Source organism: Halichoeres trimaculatus, unplaced genomic scaffold, assembly GCF_033239565.1.
Source record: "Halichoeres trimaculatus isolate MK-OKI-2021-1 unplaced genomic scaffold, fHalTri1.1 fHalTri1_scaffold_23, whole genome shotgun sequence".
NCBI lineage: Eukaryota > Metazoa > Chordata > Actinopteri > Labriformes > Labridae > Halichoeres > Halichoeres trimaculatus.
This window is the reverse complement of record NW_027437201.1, coordinates 13,839,042-13,861,200: the sequence shown is the minus strand read 5'-3', so window position 1 is coordinate 13,861,200 and position 22,159 is coordinate 13,839,042. Positions and strand designations below refer to the sequence as shown.

At 40.8% G+C, this 22,159-nt stretch overlaps 1 protein-coding gene across 1 annotated transcript in view; it reads right to left on the bottom strand.

The window, feature by feature from the left end:
- The window catches only part of jmjd1cb (jumonji domain containing 1Cb), a 108,532-nt gene extending 91,015 nt beyond the window's left edge, over nt 1-17,517 (bottom strand). Inside the window, exon 1 of the mRNA XM_074662854.1 lies at nt 17,130-17,517. Within this exon, the coding sequence (XP_074518955.1) occupies nt 17,130-17,285 (156 nt within the window). The 5' untranslated portion in view covers nt 17,286-17,517. The remainder of the gene's footprint in view (nt 1-17,129) is intronic.
- Nucleotides 17,518-22,159: the final 4,642 nt, after the last annotated feature.

Sequence of the window (22,159 nt, the reverse complement as noted above, 5' to 3'; positions counted from 1 at the left end):
GCAGAAACAGAGCCAGGGGGCCCTCAGGAGAGACCGGCACACTTCCCAGCATGCTTCATCTTCCTGTCAGCTGATGGCAAGTGATTTGTGAAATGTGTGTTGTGTGTTGGATGGAAGCTTATCAACTTTGAAATGTTACATGATAATCCCCAGTGATCATGTTGGAGATTAAGAGAGTCTATGATGAGCACAGAGAGAAATGTAGATAAATGTATTGACAGAGACACTGGAAAGCAGGAGCAGCATGGTTTAGAGTTATACTCTGACTTGTGTGTGTCTGTGTGTGCGTGCATGTCTTTGGCAGCCGTACAGACATCTGCTGTGAAGGTCAAGTTTCAGTCTGTATGGAACCAATCAATGGAGCCAGCAGCAGAACACCCCTCCCTGCCTTCATCTGCTGCACTGTCTGGCACACACACACGTACACACAGAAAGCAAGCATTCACAAACCAAGACATATTCTGCACACACTGACACAAATGCTATATCATGCATACACATGCCCGGCCCAAACACACATGCCTGTACTTTTACTGTATGTTCCTGATTCCACTAACAACCAAGCAAGTCATAGGCTGACGAGCCTGCACGCTTACATTCATAATAAATGTATGCACTCACACACACACTTACACATGTGTGCAGAAGGAACCTTGCCCTAGATTCTCAAACCAACAATCTCAAGTTTCACCTCTGACTACATGCCCTCTGTCAGAGCCCTGCACATGAGCAGCCCTGCAGAGACGACGTATCACACTCAGGTGGGCTGCCTGTATCTGCTTCAAACTCTGTGCAGATTGTGTGAGGTTTGCTTGTGAATTAAAGCGTGACTTTTTTTCAGAGAGCTTTATGCAAACCCAAAGATGTTATGACAGATGCACAAAAACAACAAAAGTGGAAAAGTACAATTTCCTGGCTGAACATGGAGACCAAGGGAGTGAAGCAGAGAGAACAACCTCAAGCTAAATGCCATTTTCCTCCTGTACAATATGTCAGACTTTATAAATACCTAAGCCCACAAAGATGTTTGCAGCTTGGATCCAGGAGCTTCAGTTTGTTTTCAGTCATCTTTGAAGAGGAAAGGCTTTTTCTTTGCTTACACACATTGAATTTACTTTATGTCCTCTACTTCTTCAAAATAACAAATCAAAGACACAATGTTGTAAACCAAGACGAGCCAACACATCAATGTCTGCGTGCAACACATTAATGTGGTACCATTTTAGAGGTGTCCCAGTCCGATATTGATATCGGATATCGGTTCGATATCAGCAAAAAAACAAATATCGGTATCGTATCGGAATGCATCTAAAATCTCCAATATAAGCAGTCCATTCCAGACTCCGCTCCTGCTGTTTTTATTTGATTTATTTAGGTTATTTTCTGGGTCTTCTCATTTATTCTTTATTTCATTCAATTGCTAGTATTTTTTATGTTTAATGTTAAAATTTCTGTTACCCATTGGTTACCAATAAATGGGTCAGTTTTTCCTCATACCTACTGTTGCTGACCACTGTTCTTTGTTTGAATAATATCACTTAATCAAGCCTTTTCTAACATGACAGACATACTACAAAAGAAGTAATAAAAGTATGCATGTTCAATGCTGATGTCTTATCGGATTAATATCGGTATCGGCCAATACTCAATGCTGCAGTATCGGCATCGTATCGGGAGTGAAAATGTAAGATCCGGACATCCCTATGCCATTTCACAGGAAACCAGGGCGCAGGTGAAGTGTAAAAAGATACAATATTAGGCCCTGTTTGCACATTTCACCCCCAAAACGCAAAAATGCAGTGAAAAAATTCTGCGTTTACATGGAAACGCTAAGGGACTGAAAACACTGTAGTAAGCATGCCAGGTCTGGCGCTATAGCTATCTTGTCCAGAAGCGGCTTTTGGTAGATCTCCACTGAAGAAGAGTTGGGCCGATCATCTGGTGTATTGTGCGAATTGGTGAAATTCTGTTGAAAGACTGTCAGCAGGTTAAGCAGCACTAGCACAACATGGTAGTCTGAAAATCGTAACAACGGTACTGTTGTACTGTTGGATGCACATGCGCAAAGTAGAGCGTGACATCAGCATTTCCACGCTACAGTAACGCAACAATACTTTTGCATTTCTGCCGTTTCCGCCCTCCAGGGTGGAACTTTTCTGAAACGCTGCCGACATCGTTGCTGTCTAAACAGTAAACTGGCATTTTCAGTGGAAACGCTACAACAGTACAACAGTACTGTTGTTACGATTGTCACGGACTACCATGTCGTGCCTGTGCTGCCAGATGATTCGCTCAACTCTACTTCGAGGGAGATCTCCCAAAAGTGGCTTCTGGGAAAGACAGTTATAGCGCCAGCTACAGGCCTGGCATGCTAACTACAGTGTTTTCAGAGTCCCGGTGTTTCCGTGTTAATGTTTTTTTTTCACTGTGTTTTCCAATGTAACCGTGTTGTGTTAACGGGGCCTTAATGTCAACACAAACTTTGGACTTCACACATCATTACATCCACCAACTACAGGACACATGCCTGCTGCACATGCTGATTTCAGAGTGTGATATTACATTTTAACTCATACAGTGACTGCTTTCGTAGAGCAAAAGGGTCAACAATCACATGTGTGTGAGATTGAGTGGTAAGGTACAGCAGAAATCCTTTGAATATTAATGCCTCAATTCAGGGTCATTTAAATCCAATTTGGAAACTTAAGCCTGTAGTTTAACTTGTTCAGTGGAGTTCTCCTGACAGACATTTTCTCGCAGACTTTGGAGTCACCCCACGTGAAATCACAGCATGTAAATGAGGCCGCCACTGTGCCCCTCTCTCCATTCACAAGCCTCATTACACTGCAGTACTACACGACTTCAGCTTCACTACATGAAGGTGTGAGAGTGTGTGTGTGTGTGTGTGTGTGTGTGTGTGTGTGTGTGTGTGTGTGTGTGTGTGTGTGTGTGTGTGTGTGTGTGTGTGTGTGTGTGTGTGAGAGAGAGAGAAAGACACTCCCAGCACACTTAAGTTTCAAGGTGTGTCATGTTGGAGACTCTTATTTTCTCTGTCTCTTTTACACTCTGTCTCAGAGACAAACCCGGCTTTGTGCGTGAGCTCATGTGTGTGCGGGACATTACGAGTCCACATGTGGCTTTTCTCTCTGGCATGAATGATATCAGAGGACACGGCGGAGAGCTGAGAAGAGGCACTTAGTTGTACAGACTGACAGGAGGGAGAGGAGCTGGGCCAAATGACTGCCTGGCTGCTTGTTTGACAAGCTGTGCAGCTTTGTGGCTGCCACTACTGAAAGATGACACATGTGACAATAGAAATACTAATTGTATACTATCACATTCAGCAGAGAGAGATACAAAGTGCTTGAACAAGGACAGGTTAATTTATAGAATGAAATTATTGTGCTTGTAAAGTCTGATGAAATATTTTCTTGTATTTCTGTTTTTTTTTTCTTCATCTAACATTCTTTTTGTGTCACGCTGACATTTACTGAGGCTTTTGTTATGAAACCTGCAACGGATAAAGTTTTGATGCTGATTGTTTCACTCTTCCTTATAAGTTCCAGCTGAATCTGAAGCGCATTCACAGTTTCAGAAAGCAAGCAAACTGAAGATTGTGCGCAAGTTTATTCACCAAATAGGAATATTTAGTGTTATCTCTCATCAGATTCCAGATTAAAATGCTCAATTTCATCAAATATTTTTTTTTGTTTAGTCAAAAAAAACTGAAGGGAAGAGTGAGCAACAAGTACAATAAATCATTAACAAAATATAAATCTCCTGGGCTGTGTTTTACCTCAGCTTTCCTCCATTTCAACTGTTAATTTCATATCTTCAGCAGCTGAAATGTCAGCTAAATGTCAGCGTAAAAGCAGTCATAATCATTAGCTGCGGAACTAGTTAGTGAAGACACAAAGGAAGGGCTAAAAGAGACGGGCTGACAGACATTACACTGACACTGGGAGGATGAGTTCTTTGCGAGGGAATTTTTCCTCTCTCAGGTAACAAGAGTTAACTTGTTAAATTGCAGCTCACATTCCGGCTGAGACACGTCAAATACCGAGTCCACTCACACCCGGTCTGAGGCAATATGAGCTTTCAACACTAATACACTGTTAGCGTCTTAAATCCTGATGGTTTCTGTTCATATTCAGCTTTGGTGAATAGAAAATTAGATACGACCCAGTACTTGAGTGTAGTATTTTAGGCAACAAGCTACTCCTCAAGCTATCATGATAAAAGTCAAGCTTTAACAACCAAAATTATCATAAATTACAGAAAAAATGCATCTGTCACCTACTATTCATGTGGTATATCTGTCACTATTATATACACATTCTCTGTTGTCTCATTTGCGCATGAGGCCAGTCATTACGGCTCTTCAGGTGAGGTTTAGAGCCGGTAACTGTGTGTGAAGTGCAGAGGGGATGAACAGTGAGGAGCATTAATTCTAGTCCATCTGGAAAGAGTTAGCTCACTGGTGAACAAAGGAAACAGGGTGAAGGCAGAGAGTCTTTCTCTTTGCTGCAGTGAGGAAAGACACTAGACCAGTTTGGAGCCGTTTGACTCTGAAACACACATGTAGAAACTGATGCATCATCCCCAGGTCAATGCTTTGGAATATATTTCTGTTTTCAGACATACACTGATAGTTTGACTCATAAGTTATGTATCCAGATACTTTGATATGCTAACAAACAACTGTTTTTGTAATAGATATTGGGTAAGTGCCTTCTTTATTTTCAAATCCTCATTAGCTTTAAGGATTCATAAACACAAAGACTGAGTCGCAGACTGTAACTTTTAATTGGATTTGTCTTTGTGCATTTCTTTGATAGAGTGAAGTCGAGCACTGCACTCAGGAAACCCACAGAAACCAATTTTGTCCCACACAGACTTCAGTCAACAATCATTCCCCTGTTTCATTTTAACAAAACAGTGGATTCATTTCACTGTTCCCTGTTGTATAAACATAAAGCTCTGTTACCTCTCTGAAAACTGTCTTCTTCTCCGTATTTATGACAGAAATATAAATAGCTGCAGAGTAATGCTATCACACTCAAATGTTTTGCCTTGTGGTGTACGCGGTTTAAGACGTCCTGTTGGTATTAAAGCATCATAATTGAAATAACCTGCAGTCTTGTGGATGGATGACGCGTCTGTTCAGTGGAATACATTTGATCCGTTCAGCAGTAATATACTCTGACTCAATCTCACTTTAAGAAAAAGTCTTTCTGCGCTCATCTTCAGACGTAACATCTTTTCTCTTTGATGTTCAGCAGTTGTTTAACATCTCTGCTCTGTTCTTTTTTCCCTCAAAAAGTCACTGTAACTCGTCAATTTTTGTCCTTCTCCTGCGCTTCTCTGCTCTGGTCACCTTGTCTCTCCATCATTCATTCTCCTGCAACTTGAGCAGAGAGCAATATATGATTACACTCATAAGGGGACACTTGGTATTTAAGTCCTAAATCCTTTTTAAAAGACAATCCTCCTTTTTCCAAATATATTTCAAGGAAAAAGTCCCGCATTCAATCAAAAATGTATATTTTATTTTTCCATTGCGCAGTATAGAAAATGCAGTTTTACTCCATGTCACAACCTGCCATTATCAAGGAACACCAAATTATTTTCCAACAGCTTTATCAGCATGACGTTTCAGAATCATTTTTCTAGAAGCTTCTGCAAAAAAAAAAAAAAAGGCAAATACTGTGACCGTTACTCAGACCGTAAACAAAAATTGCAGGCGAGAGCTGTAAAATCAGTGGCGCAGGTTTGTCCCAGAGGTAAAGTCTTGCAACCTGTGAGTCCTCAAGTTGGAAACCTGTTTGATGTATGTCACTCTCCTTTTAAGCCTGTTTCCTGCTCTATCCAACAGTCCAATCTGCTTAGAATAAACCAGAAAAGCTCAAATATGTATAAACATAATGTCCCATTCTGACCTGAAAGACACTGTCGATGAAACCACTCTGTTGTCAGTACTTCTGCTCCTCTCTGTATGATGGTATTCTGTTATGTAGTGATGATTTAAGTGTTTTCAGTCTTTCTTTATTACACATTTTGCTTCTATGGCGCCTGTGTTTAATGGAATTGTATTTGGATCTAATCCTATTGTCAAAGTATCCCAGTAAGCCCAGTTAAGTTCCCAGTTAAGACATCAGATAGATGGTGTTCCTGTCTTTTTATTCCATCTGCAGCTTTCCTCCTTCTCTGCCGGCTGTACTCGTCTCTAATCTGGTGCTGAAGGAGTTAAGTTCTGTGCAGTGGGTGAACTCAAAGGAACTGGCGTTCACGTGGCTAAGCCGCTGTTGCTATGGGAGAGAGGCCAGACAGAGGAGAAAGAAACCCCTCTCTCTATGTCTCTCTCACATTCCCATTTTCTCTCTCTCCCTCGTGTTCTCTTTCCCTCCTCCTCCTCTGCTCTCTCCCTCCTTCTCTCCCTCTGCCAGAGAGCCGAGCTGGCTGGAAAACCAAACGACTAATGAGAGTACACAGCTCTCACTCTCTCCCTCCGTCTCTTCATTTTTCAAATAACATTCACTCTCTCTTTCACTTCAGCTCTCTGAAACATCGCTCTCTTTCTCTCCCCTCCCTTCATCTGCCCATCTCTCCTTCATTTTCTCTCCCTCTCCCTCTCTGTCTGTAATATCAAAAAGCCAGCCAGTGAGTCATGCACCAACAGCACAAGACGAGGCTGAATATGCCTGTGTGTGCTTCAGACCTTCAGAGTGCTGCAAAGAAATGAAGTCCAGACGAATTCAGAGAGCAAACTGGAACGAGGCATGTACGTGACCAGATATTGATCTGTCTGAATACTGACTGACAGCACGCAGCTTTGAAATGATTCTGTAAGACAACCTGGACACTGCTAAGGGACAGGGATTTCTGTCGTGACTGATAAAGCAAACGTGAAAACATGCTGTCCCCTCTTTTCATTAGTGAATACAATGGAGTGCAAAAACTCCATTACAATGCAGTGCATTAACACTCTACTGCAGTGTCATCAGTCATCAAAATATACGACTGTCATCAACAATAATCATTCAAACTTTGGTTCATACTCTTAATGAGTAACAACTTATTTTTTAGGTGGTAAAAGTTCGTCAAAGACAGGTTTGAGCACTGACACTTAGTGATGGTGCATTAATTCAGCCACAGAACAAAGTCACGCAGCAGTTCAACACATAGATCAACATCTTACTAGGCCTGGGATGATAGTTGATAAATCAATTAATCGTTCAACAAACAAAATGAACTCAATAATTTTGCCAGCTTCAATATATCACCATGTGCCTGCGATTTGTTTTTATAGTTTGGGATAAAGTTGTTGAGGCTGACGACCCCTCCTGGATGAGAGAGGAAACATCTTCACAAACTTTAAACAGTCAAGTTGCCTCAGCAGTGGGCTGGACGGGTGAAAATTCACATGGACACAGAGAGTGTAGTTTGCTACATCACAAAAGAAATTCTGCGTTTTAACTCAGTTTTTTATTCAACTGCAATTTTTGACCGAGAGCCCATTTTATTTTTATTGTTTGTTTTTTGGATATTTGAAAGTTATTGGCATTCCAATTACATTAGTAAACAATACTCATAAAAAAATAAAGGTTTATTGCATTTGAAAAAGTGTATTGCATTTAGGGATGCCAATACTGGATTTTTCCCATATCCGATATGCCGATATATCGAAACCCCTTTTGGCCAATATGCCGATGCCGATACCGACACCGACACAGATAATTACAAGTTTGTTTTTTTCACTGTAAAGAAAGCTAAGTCTATTCTGTACTGGAATTAATATGTTACTCTAATTGTGACGGTCTTATTTGTTTAAGAAACACACATAAAACAAGACAAAAAACATTTGATTTTACCATAAATAAGAAATGTATTATTTTTTCAAACTCAAGACATTCAGTTTTGAAATACAGAAAAATAATTTCTTTAGATCACATGAACTTTAAATGTACAATGCATTTTTAAACATAACCAAGTTGCATTTGTTTATTTTAGAGCTACTGTAACAACCTGGTGACAAACACAGAGCTCTGCAGTGCAAATAAATGAAGTGCTACATTTTATTTAAGGAGATTATTTTTCAGATGGAAAATAATAAATAATCCTAACTGAATAGCACCTTATCGGCTGTGCATATTGGCAGAAATTTTAATATCTGCCGATACCGATAAACGTGTGTTTAAGCTTTTGTCAGTCTATACAAGTATTGTTCCGATAATATTGTGCATCCCTAATTGCATTATTATAACATATAATATAACATAATATAATCTATCATCAATAATTGTGAAAAAATATTAAGTCCGGCAAAAAAAATTTTTTTGGCAGCCCAGGCCTACAGTTTACCTTTGAAATCAAAGGTGATTCAAACCATCAACACAAGAATTAAGAACAGGCTTTATCTAAGACAGTTTTCAACACCAACACTCACATCTATTCTTCCCTGATGAAAAAAAAAGGTCTAGTATAATACTCCAGGGACAAACAACAGCACAGCAACAAAGCACGAAGCAGACTTTGTTTTTGTTTACACCACTGTGGTATACACATAATCCAGTTAAAATGCAGCAAATCTGAAAGCACAGACTGAGACACAGAAGACAGAAACCAGAGGCAGACAGGAAATGAGAGAACCAGTCGGGGTGGACGAGAACAGGACAGGACTGGGAGAACAGGATTGCAGAAAACTGGACAGGGCAGCCAGAAGAGGAACGGGGTTTGTGCTCAGGGGTTCCAGTAGTTGTGACGCAGCTAAACCAGTAATCCAAGTATTTCTCTGCAGCAGAAGTTTCAGTAACACACGCACACTGCCTGAGGACATTGGCACTCATCACAACATGCAATTTATAGTACTAATCATGAGCTTTACTGCCAGTATTTAGTTGAAGCTCTTTCTTTTTGTTGCTTGGAGAGAACAAATTGTTCTTGAGGACAACAGAGACGCTGTTTGAAATTCAGCTGGAGCCTGTAAGCCAGCCTATTGTCATTCATCTCCTCCTGGTGTCCCACTGGCACAGAGCAACCATGCTAATGTAATGAATTAGTTGATGACAAGATTAAGTGAATTACATTACAGGGTCAACTGATGTCAGTGAGGACAGCAGACAGACAAATCATACAGACAGGTGAGGCTACATTCCTCCAGACCCAACTTTCTGCTGCAGAGTGCAGAGGGGGGACCAGTGACAGTTACAGTTTCACCTGAGGGATGGGAGGTGCGTGGTTGTGGAGGGGGTGGCATGCGTGTCATTCTCAGAGACGGACAGATTACAAACAGTGTCTGAGAGTCTGCCTTCAAACTAAAGCACACATATGAGCTTCAGTAGCTCAATCCATTTGGGAGATGTTCCAAAGTGAAAAAGCACAACCTCCTCATTACCAGCAACACCAAAATAGCTTCCCTCGCATTCTTTGGTAAAACAGTCTAGTTAGAGGGCCAGCCGGTATTCCCTGACAGCAGTGCTCAGAAATACACAAGACACTTCTGGCTCCAAGATACCACTTGAGTGACATGGTTGTTTTCAGTGCAGCTCAGCCATGGACATTTATAGAAACACGCTCTGTGTTGAACCCTGTAGAGTCATCTTGGGGTTTTAGGAGATAGTTATTAGTGTGCTCTTGTAGGCTTAAGCTTCTACGAGAGGATTTTCCATCCAAACGTGGAAGAAATGTGAAATATTTCTGCATTTTAGTCTCAGTCACTTCAGTTCAGACATTTTCACAGTAAGCCTCACAGCCAGACAACACTATCAGCACATGGGAGAGGACTTATAAAAGTCTTGTCGACTACAAAATTGGATTAAGGTGAGACTACAAAGTTGCACCTCTTTAAAATCTCAAACATGCTCGCAGGATTTGACAACAATGAAACATCACTCACATCAGGATATTACTGAGACTGCTGTTTATGCTGTAGGACATGATACCACACATCTCTCCCTCCAATAACCTGCTGTGGAGATGCTTTCCAGTGTGCAAAAATAAAAAGCAGGCAGCTCAACAGCTCTGGATGTGGAATAGCTCGGATGCGGTCAATCTAGTCCAGCATTTCAGCAGGAACTAGAGGTGAGATTTTAGCTGTCAGTGTTAATATCTGTCAGCAGTAGTATTCTATCTACCTAGGGCCTCTCTCAGGCTAAAAATTTTTTATGTTGCTTGGCAACACTATTAAAGGCTCCATCCCATTGTGTTTTCTCCCTCCTGCTTGGATGGCACTAATGAAGAGGTCCAGATTCTAAATCCTAATCATCAAACTTGTTTGGATTTACCATGAAAGAGCTTGTGCAGCTGAAAGCTGTTTGGGAGGTTTAAGACCGGCTCTGTAAAGCCTTCATATCACCAGATAATGTGGGTCGAACATCAATCCCAGACCAGATTTCTCCTCCACTTGTTGGGAGGGATGAATCGGGTATAAATCTCCTGTAAACTTCTGTAGTCTGAGCTCAGCCTGTGATGGTGTGATGGAGATAACTGCAGTCAGACGGGCTGAGGTTCACTCATTCCATATTCAGGACACACTCACAGTCTGTCTGGGCTGCTCTCACTGAGTCTTTTACCGAGATGACTTCTGCTTTACTTCAGAGAATGACTCAAGTACAGTTCAGCAAAGCAGGCGAACAAAATGTCTGATGTGCTCAGTGATGGCTATCAGAAATAAACAAAGATTACATCAATTAGTTTTGCATTGGGCTATAAATAAAATCCTGCATCGTAGCAGGATGCAAGTTCAGCCTCAGTGATTATCAATTATCTGTTCATCAATTTAAACCAATTATCTACGCTTTAATTGTTGTTTGAGTTATATTTTGATGCATCAGATTTTCTCTCATCCAGACATAATGAATGGATATTTTTCCTCTAAAACACACTGAATATCTGTCTGTTTTAGTTTTCTGTTCAAAGATCCCAAAACACTGGGCTGTTCCAGACAAACTAAGACCAAAACCTCTCGAAAACTGAGCTTGACTTGGCGGTCAATGTGATCAATTCGCAGTCAGTCGTTTGGTGATTAAATATTGTTGGTCTGCTTTAGTTTTTGTAATCAACAATGTTTATATTAACTCTCAAATGCCACTAAGAAACACATCAACAAAGCCTGGCTGAGGACAAATTTAGAGCACCGCGCAGCAGTCAGCTCTGAAACAGTCCTGCACAAACCACAGCAGCTGTTGAGTAGTAGCGCCTGATGTATTCTGGGGGTTATCTCCCAGCCTTCCAGCCTATAGGAGACTTTATTGCAGCCGTGTGTAACACACTGTGATGTAGAGAAGCTTCAGTGCACTGTGGGTGTGTGTGTGAGTGTGTATTTTAAGAGAGGTGGGGGAAGGGTACATCCAACTAGCAATCCAGCCAGCCCATCCAGGCTTCAGATTACATTTTGTTTCCTTAGGCACCAGAAAACAAACCGCTAACACTCGGTGTATCCAGTTACCGTGCTGCCCAAACACCACATAACCTGGATGACACATAGCAGCGCTGCAGCTAACTGTGCAAATATCAGCTAAGTAAATAAAGACTTATTATGACACCGCTCCACTTTTAAATCTTCCTCTGTGCTGAAATAACAGTTACTGATGAATGCCAAAATAGCTGCATGTCACAACACGAGAGGCTGAGGAGTTTTTATGCTACCTGCAGACAGGAGCACAAACTGTACTTAACTGTGAACAATGGGATCTTCATATTCATTAAAACACCCCTTAAGTAACAGTAATAATGTGACAATAAACCTCCTTTTGAATGAAGTCAGTCAATCCATCATACATCTAAACATGACTTTGTCATGGCTGACTGTACAAGATAAACATACTCTCATGTACAGAACATGGTGTTATAGGGAACTATAACATCAATCATTATTATATACTACATTTTTCATTTGATTGACAGCAGAGTAGCATGACCATTTACTCTTTCCTGCCGCAGTGATCGACAGCAATATTACAAAGGCACTGCCACCCATGGACAGTTTTACACAGCATTAGAGATATTTTTATAAGTTCACTAATTACATAATTGGAATAGTACAGTGCAATTTAGTTAAAACCTTTAATCAAAATATATAAATATAACCTTGCCAAAGCTCTACGTCATGACAGGTAAGGGGAATTTACAGTGGCCACATCTTGATGATAAAACATTTATGTGTTACCATGTTAAGCTTCTCTGCTACTCTGGTTATTCTTTCTGCTTCTGGTTAGTGTTTGGACTCAGAACAATGCTGCTATTCACAAGCAAACACACAGCTTAGAAATGTTTGCAAGCTGGCTGAACTGTAGCTCTGCAACCACCATGCATGAATTCTGTATGTGGAAGGTTCTTCCACGGTCATGGCCTGTCGTTTTCTGCTGATTAGCCACACAGAGATGAACCCCGGGCCACAGGACTAAAAACAAACCAGCAGCACTGCTACTGTACAAACATGCGCACGCACACACACATTAAGTGGACTGTAATGGAAAACAAAGGCTCCTATAGGCAGTGACCCGACTGCCCTGCTCTTTCCATTCACTATGAATCCAGATGAGTGTGGCAGTTTTATGCCTAATGTGCTTCTGCTGCTGAGCTTTTTCTTTTAGCTTGTATCAAGTACCACTGTACACTAAGTGTCTGCGAGGGTTTTAAATACTGTCTCTGTCTGAATGTTCTCCTGTCCATCTGCTCTGTCGTGCATTTCTCCTTCCTTTCTCAAGACCTCTTTGAGATCACTGCAACGGAGTGTGCAACACTATTAATACACTTTTTATCACAGGTTCTTTATTTTCCTCTAAACTAAGGCTTGGTATTGAAAAGTATTTATCTTCTTTAAAGTGTTACTCCGGGTTGGAACAAGTTGGGTCCTATCACAAGGTTTAGGGCAGAAGTTACCCCTACATCAGTGTTTTTGTGCAGCAGAAGCCCAGAACGCAAGCACCAAACACCCCCTCCCTGCTCCTCTGCCGGTTTCCTCTGCACTCAGACAGGGCCAATTTTTACTTGACCAAAAACACAAATAAACGGACTCCCACCGAAAAAATCTGATATCGGTCTGCATTCACGCTTTATTTAGAGAATTTTCAGCCCGTTACTTTCACACAAAAGCACCGCTAAATAAGGCTCTAGTTCTCATCGAGTCGTAAAACTGCGCTACCTCCGCTACAGAGCCACAGCTGGCTACGAGGCGCTCGCCGCTTAGTGTATCAGTCTGCGTGCGCTGCGTGCCAAATATAAACAAACGCAGGTAGTCTGCCAAGAGAGACACGATAAGAACTAGAGCCTTATTTAGCGGTGTTTTTGTGTGAAAGTAACGCGCTGAAAATTCTCTAAATAAAGCGTGAATGCAGACCGATATCAGATTTTTTGGGTGGGAGTCCGTTTATTTGTGTTTTTGGTCAAGTAAAAAATGGCCCCGTCAGAGTGCAGAGGAAACCGGCAGAGGAGCAGGGAGGGGGTGTTTGGTGCGTGCGCCCTGGGCTTCTGCTGCACAAAAACACTGCTGTAGGGGTAATTTCTGCCCTAAACCTTGTGATAGGACCCAACTTGTTCCATCTCGGAGTATCACTTTAAGATCTATCGATCTATCGGGTTGAGAGCTCTCAAGCAGTGAAAGCCCAAGAGGATGGTGAGCCAACAAGAGGCATAGTCCAGACATACCATCAACAAGGACAGAGCTACACTCAAAAATTGTAAACACTTGCAGAAATCACTCTATTAACACACATAGTAAGACTGACGCTTCACATTAAATCCCTTTTGTTTATTTCTCACAGTTATAGACTATGTTTGAACTACAATGATCAATTTCAGCTTGATGAAAAAAAAAACAGACGTTTCAGGGGCATCATCTTTTCTTAATTAATTTCACATAAAAGAAGCAAGAGTCTTCTTTCTCTTTGCAGCAGAACAGTTAAACACTGAAAGATGAGCGGACAGCAGTGGGCGGCAATCTGGCGGCAGGTTGTTGTTTGCATAATTCTGTTGAGGAGATATGGAGCAGTTGTACGTTGGCCAAGAAATTGAATCATAATCAGAACAAAATCGCAAATTTTCTGCTTTTCTGTCTTTTTCAGATGAAGCTGCAACAACACCTTTTGCCAGAATGTTTTGGAAAGTGAGGTTAACCAAAGGATTTAAAGAGATGACGACTATTGGTGGTGGACGAAACAATGGTTCACTGATGATCTGTCAATGTGTCTTCATTCAGTCAGTGTTTTGGATCAATACGCTGCTTTCTATAATCAAAACTTGATGGAAAACATGCTCAACCTTTGTGTTTTTAATGCCAGTATTGATCCACTTAAACCAGCCTTTGTACTGTGGTGTACCATTTTTGGAAAACTGCTTTTAACAAATTCCCTTTTATATAACATCGCAACAATCATAGATTCAGCTGTTGGAAGCAGAACCCTCTTCTTTTGCAAAGATGTTGCCTAGTTTATTTAAGATTTAGGCTGAAAGTCTGCAGACTTTGGGCATTTTCTTAAAGGCTTGGTTGTTTCATACCATGCCTGAACATGAATGCTCTCTCCCCTCCCCCCACCAACTGGTCAGCTTATACATCAATCCCTTCTCAAGCACAGAAGCTTTTACTGTAGGTAGCATTGTGTATAGTTGATTGGCAAATGTGTCAACCACTGCAATCTTCATCTACATTACTTGATGTTCTGTGCAGAAATATGTTTCCATTATGTTCTCCAAACAAACATTTAACTCTGTTATTTCTCCAAACAAGATATTTTGCACCACAGCGCACGAGTCTGTGTCCTGATCAAATTAACCCGGCTTTGGGCTCAAGCATTCTAGGATCCTGGCCCCCCAATATGAAACCTCCCTTTTGCTGCAACTGAATCACCACTGAAGAATGTGAAAGTCAAATTCTCAATAAACAGATTCATTGTTTTGGTTCATCAAATCCAAAAGCAGTGATGAAATAAATTCTCCTCGCTTTTCAGAGAGCTCAAAGTCCTAAGCTCATTCATGACTTTGTCTGGTTTATCAGCTTCATTGCTTTCTGAGCTAAAAACTGCTTGACAAAAAGATTGTTTTTCTGTTTAAACAACGATCCTCAAAAGGAATCAGTCAAATGAATTTAGAAGAAAGACAGTAAATATTCTAATTTGTTGACGAAAAATAATTTCCACTCTGTAGAAGAGTTGCAGTCATTATGAGCCATCTACCTTTGAGATATTGACCCTCAGTTATTTGGCACTTGTGTTTTCATACTGATCTGCATATTAACTCATTTACATATTTGATCAAACTCTATCATCCAGATAGAATCGTGCACCACTAAGCCTCAGTCAGCCTTTGCTTACACTGTACACATGTACTCTACTGGCCTGTCTGACCACAGACACTTGACAAAGGCTTGACAGCTTGGCTTGACACACTTCTTCTAATCTAATCTCCAATCCTCCTCCACTGTATTCACTCGGCTAGTTAAGCTGCTTGCTAATGAGACTGTGCCCTATTGTATGGCATTAAACCAGAACACTACTCACTGCCTAAATCACATCACACACAGGGACCAATTCTACCAGAGAATTATGAAGGTGGGAGTATGTTTGTTGTGTGTGTGATGTGAAAAGTGCTTGCAAGAGGGTGAGTGCAGTTAAAATGTGGATGACACCAGAAAATATCTCACTGTTTATTTAAAGGATACAGACACCATGACATAAGATACATCCTGAACAACAGAATGCTATGATGCTGTTTATCTACATCAAAAAATACAATCACACACGCAGGCAGACGTGCTTTTTAGTTAATCTACAGATAACAAACTGATGACCCTGGTTTGATGACATTGTTCTCGAAGATGTAGTGTCTAATGGCTCACTGCCCCCGTGAAATCGCCAACATTTTACACACAAATTCACAGCAATAGTCCCAGACGACCTGAGCTGAGGTTAGACCAGTTATCTGCATAGGCAGATCGACGGATTGTGTGAACAAAAGAATATGGGGAGCAGGCACACTGTACAGTCAGACACTGCTGTGTGTGTATGCCAGCCAAGGGCTTGTCAGGGCAAATATTTCATTGTTTGCTGCCTTTGGCATGTTACTCCATTATGAAAATAGCTCTTTTTTAGGAGGGGAAAATGCAGACCAATATATTGCCAAGACTTTAACTGCCCTGCCTGCTTGTGTGCTTGCCTGCTGGCTGTATTAATGCAATAATTACACCTCAAGTAGGAAATATCTCCAAAAAGTGACATGCAACATGGATTTTTATTCAAATTATAGACAACACTTTACAGGATGACAAACTGCCCATTGTTAAGCCAAGCCAGTTTTATGTTTTTACAAGTCCCAGCATTCCAAGTCTGAGAGGTTGTTGTCCACAAAAATACAGGCAGATGGGGCTTTATGGTCGACCCTCACGCTCAAATAACGTGGATTGTGAGCAATAAGCACGGGGTAATGGGGATTATCTCAACCTAAAGACTGTAACGCGGAGTAAATCTAGCAAACTAACCTAACCTCTATCAGCTGATGTGCAGTATACAGCAGATTAAAGCATTTAGCTGCTCGGGACTCGCATTCCTACACATGCTTACAAATGCAGCCCCCCTCAGAGGACAACACGATAACAGATTCCAGGTGTTCTTCAGTGACAAATTGATTATTTGACATTAAGCCTCCACTCTTTGATGCATTATTGCTTGAAGGCATGCCATACAAAGGGAACATGGAGCCTACTATGCTTCAACCGCTCTCAGCAGTAGCTAAACATGAAAACATATTGGTGTGTTTGCCACACAAAGCAAGATAAGTTAAAGTAAGCAGACTAACGTTCCCGTCTGGTCCAATGTTAGCTGTTTGCTTTCCAAACCCCCCTGCTGGCAGTCTGCCTCCAATTAACTTCCCTACACAGAGCTCAAGTAAGTGGACAAACTCATTCACACAACAACAAATATTTAGGTGAATAATATGAGATAAGATCGGGGTGATCATTGGAGCAAAGATCCACAACCACCGGGAGAAGCCACAGAATAACGCCGTCTGGTAGTTTGCTTCTCTGGCTCGATGGCTAGCCACCAGCCAACCAACCAACCAACCAACCACAGAGATTTTTACCGTTTGCTTTGCATATAACAGACCAGAGTGGAGAATACAATCAGCAGGTTTCTTACCGTCAAGTCGGGATTGTCGCTGTCACAGTGGTTTACAGCTCGTATGACCCCGGATCTCCACGGCCATCGACCGGTGTCGCCGATTTCAGGCGGCTTGTCCCCGCTGACACAGAGGAACCGCTTCCCGACCAGCTCCGGCCGAGCCTCGACTGCCATGGCCCTACGCTGGTCAAACCCCCCCTCGAAAAAACTTCCCAACAACGACGCCCTTACTAATCTGCCATCTACGACATTAAAACAGCTCTGAAAAATCCAACACTACAAAGAAAATAAAAAAGGAAAAGTTGTTGGTGGTTTAACGCTGAAAACCGACCGGGGGATTTAAATGTGTGGCAGTCTCCACCCGCGCGAGCCTCAGTCTCTTTTCTCTCAGCGTGAAGGTGGAACACTGAGCCGCAGCACAGCCCACATCCATACTGGTGTTCCTCCGCGGAATGGATCCTCAGGCATTCACAGGCCTCACTACTGCTGTGTCCATCCGCTCAATAAAACATTCTAGTCGTACTATTTTATGAAAAATTCAGCTTCCCCTTTCCAATGGAAGGCTCTGAGAGTGCTTCACTATTTAAATCATTGTTTGAGTTATTAAAAACTATTTTTCAAAATAAAATATCAAAACAGCAACTTTTGTGCAGACTATGATACCATAATACAAGCCCCGGAAATTGTCCTGAATTTAATCAGATTGGCAGAAAAATGAGTAATTTCTGACCTTAGTTCTATGAAAAATTGATTTTTTAATCAGTGAAGCTGGTTAAACCTCCTCTCGTTCTAACTAACTTTCCCAAGAAAGATTTCATTCAAACTGTCAACCAAATATGTGAAAAATAAAGATGACAATGTGTGAATGGCAAGCTAAGAACATTTACAAGATGATATAGAATAACATCTAATATGATTCAGTGAGTTATTTTTTTATTTTTTTATTTTTTTACACTTTTTTTATTCACTCAAGCATGAAACATTTCTGCTGAGTTTTTGAAATCTAAAAATATCAGTATCTCAGAAAAATGCTGGACATTCCAAAAAACTAGCTAAATCACATTCACATAATTGTTTTGATTTGCCTTTTCATCACCCTTTACCAGGAGCTTAAGTATTTTGTCATATTTGAATGCATTTGCACTGCACGAGTGTCCTGTAGACACAGGGGGGCACCTGTGTGAAATAGAGTTAACAATCCTGTTGGACCACATTATGCAAATAATATGATTGAACAGACAGGATAGCTAACATATGGGAAGTAAAGGAATGCAGACCTGCATGCTCAAAAACCACAGATTACTGATACATAGCCAACACAATGGGGAGTATGAGAGTAGCAAATAGTAAACAATAGTCTTTGAAAGGGGGTTAACTCTATTTATAGTGGAATAGCTCAAGCTATGATGCCAAAACAGAGCAGATTCTCAGGTGCATCAAGCAACTGCCTGAACAATGTGCACACTTGTTGTATGATTTCAGTCTTTATAATCTCTGTATTTGTTTTTCTTACCACTTAATCTGTCTCTTTTGTGTGTGGACATATCATTCAGAATGCAGCTGACATGTCTGGTCTCTTTCTTTCAGGTTGGATTTATAGTGTGCACTGTGTTCCACTGAGGCCTGCTGAGCTGTAAAGGAGCAGAGAAGAGAAGAGAGGCGGCAAAGGAGAGAAAGAGCCAGAGGAACTGAAGGAGCACAAGAGAGGGAAGGTTTATGTGTGTGTTTGTGCTCCTGTGGCTCCATGGAGGATTGCATGCTTGTGTGCCTTTGCTTGTGTGTGTGTGTGTGTGTGTGTGTGTGTGTGTGTGTGTGTGTGTGTGTGTGTGTGTGTGTGTGTGTGTGTGTGTGTGTGTGTGTGTGTGTGTGCGCAGGATGTAGGGATCTTAAGGACAGTATAGAGGTTTGTGTGTGAACCATGTAGAGAGTAATTCGCCTGGAGCGACCTCCAGGGCAGAATAAAGGAGAGGGAGTGAAAGAAGAGGGAGATGGAAGGATGGACTGGGAGTAGAAGGGAAAGATAGGAGCAGGGGAGGAACGAGTAGAGATGCTGAAGATACAGATTTAACGACAAATAAGAAAAAGAAGAGGAGAGAGGAAACAAGAAACAGAAAAGAGGAACAAGCACAGGGAGAGGAGGGTCTCAGAGATGAAATAAGGAAATGAAACCACTGAAAGAAAAGCATGAAGTATTGTGGAAATTCTAATCCTTTTAACACAGTGTGCCATGTTTAACAGCTAGACATGTTAAAGGTGTAGTGATATTTATCAAAAATAGATATTTTTTTCATTCTGAAAGCAAAGTGAACTTTGGGCACCTAAGGTAAATATGAGAACAATGAGATCACACAAACATAGGTAAATTCACCCTGTGAATGCACGCTTAGGCAATAAATCACCTCCGCACAAATTAACTTAAGTGAATACTTGGTGCTTTGCCAGCTGACGTCTGTTCCGTCACTACGCTGGCAGCCTCTCCACCTTATCTCTATTTATTCAAGTTAGCTTTACAGTGTAAAAAAAAAAATCTAAAAATGTTGTTGTGAGCTCTTCGTTTTGTAGAATTTAAACTTGAAGCTGCAAAAGGAGCAAAATGTGTTGTTCTTCTTTCATCAGTGACATCTTTTGACTTATACATTGATCGAAAATATCTTAAGCTGCAATTTGTGGTCTCAAGCCTGATTTGTTTCTCAAATCAAATTGTGAAACTAAGTCAAAACCTGAATCACATTCTTTATTACAGTGGTTTAAAATTTACAAATTGCTGTGGTGTATAGATTGACTAGTACTCCAACACACTACTCGAACAATCCAGCCTTAAAAAAAGGCAGAAGAGCAAGGCCAAGGCTGCGACTGCTTGCATGGAACACAACCTGGAACATTTAGGCACTGCTGGCACAGCCAAGTGAACTCTTTTTTTTTGTCTCTGAAGCATGAGTATAAGAATTTTATTTTGTTTTAATTGTATGTGGTCTCTTTTAAATGCTTTATGAAGCTGACATTGTTGTAAAGGTTGTTTATGCTCTTAGCAGAGTCACGTTTTCGTTTTCAGTATCTCTCTGATCTGTTTGATGCATCTCAAAAATTGTGCATTTTCCCAAGCTGATTTTTGCAAATGAATGTTACATTGCACAGTATTGTTTGGTGTTGAGGTGCATTCAGTTCAGCTGTGATCTTCGGATGGAGTCCCAGACAGGCAGTGTGACCAGAGAGGCTCCACTGGGAATCTCCCTCACACTGCTGCACTCTGCTGCACACTGCAGCAGCTGCCTTCATGAATACCAAGTAGCTATGAATCCAACCCCCTCTACCCAATACACACGTTCTACCATCATATGTGCACACAGGCACGATCCTGTATGTGGTCAAAAACATGCACATCTGCAAATATGTAAAGATGAAAGCTTTATATGCACATATACAAGCTCAATACGTTTGTGTGCTCTGATATCATTATCTGCACACCCAGATGGACATGCACACACAAAGAGACAGGCATGCTGAAGCTCACAGATGGGGTTTGTGTCTGCCAAATGTTATGTATGGAAAACTGTAATGAATATGATTACGACCTAAAGACTGGTGTGGTTTACGTAATGAGAAACACAAAAGCACCCACCATTTGTTCTTTGGTTATTGGTTCTTTCAAACCTCAATTATATAGACTTGAATGAAAATTATTTATTTCCAAGGTATCCTCTCATTTTTACTGTAGTTTCAGTTGCACAATAATAAATACGTAGAGAGTTTACAATGCATGCAGATTCCAATGCTTAGCTTGACATTATATTCTTAAGAGATTGCTTATACTTTCCTCTGCATGGAAGCAGAATGATTAAATGGGCAAAGTAAAATATTGGAGCTGGCTGTCATGGATCAATATTGCTTACCCTAATGTACAGTCATTACATGACATAATACATTCACCAGCAAAAGTAGCCTGATGGGTTGTTTGATCTATTTAACTAAGCCATGTAATAAAGAAACCTTCGGTCCCTTAAATGAGGAATTAATTAAAGTCTTAGAGTAGGGGATAAAGGTCTGGCGTTTCACATATATCATTTATTTTTCCATTTTAATTATTGTTTTTAAATTTCATTTACCTTAAAATGAAAAAGTAGACATTAGATAAACCAAAACACAGAAAACAAAATAAATATCAAAAGCAGGTAAACACCCTTTCGTTGAATAAAAGATAAGAGTTACCTTGTTTGCAATGTCTTCTGCAAATAAAGATCTCTTTGATTTCTGAATCACTGTAAATATCCGATTTGATCTGATTTAGTTCAAGGACAGCCCCTTGAGATGTACCATCTCATTTTCGAGGAAGTCCTTACATCATAAACACAGTCATTGATAATACAAGATCATAATGAAACAAATTATAAACTAAATGGTGAGTGCAAATTGATAAGTAGAAATGCCTCAAAGTATTAGGGTCAAGTTGCAAAGTCTATAAGGCAAAACACTAGAACTGGGTATGGTCATCATTCTTATCAGTACTAATAAAGTTGCATTTCCTGGCAGAAGGTCCAATGAAATACGGCAGCTGATGGCTGAAAGAAATAAAACAAAGCTGAAAACGAAGAGATGTGAACTATCAGTAGTAGTGTTAGTGGTATCAGTGGTATTAACACCAGTAGTTGTAGTGGAAGTAGTTGTAGAATAGCTATAATACAAAACTTAAATCGCCGCGAGTTACATCAGTGGAGTACAATGACAAATTAAGAGCTGACAAGCTTTAAAATTATTCACAAGAAACAAAAATATCCACAACGAAAAGAACAAAAATAATATCTACTTTATTTTCATCGTTTCATCAGCTGGGAAAATGCCTTTCCCCCGACAACAACGCCCTATAAACCCTCATCTCACTGCTTTATTCTTCCATTGGTTAGATCTCGCCACGAGTCGAAGACTGACCAATCACAGTGTACTTCACCGGGTTTGAAATGTCACCGCTTCAATCAAGCCACAAAGTCACATGGTTAATGTCAGCCAACCAATCAGAGCTTGTATTTGTTGTAAACAGACTCCACTGGCCAATA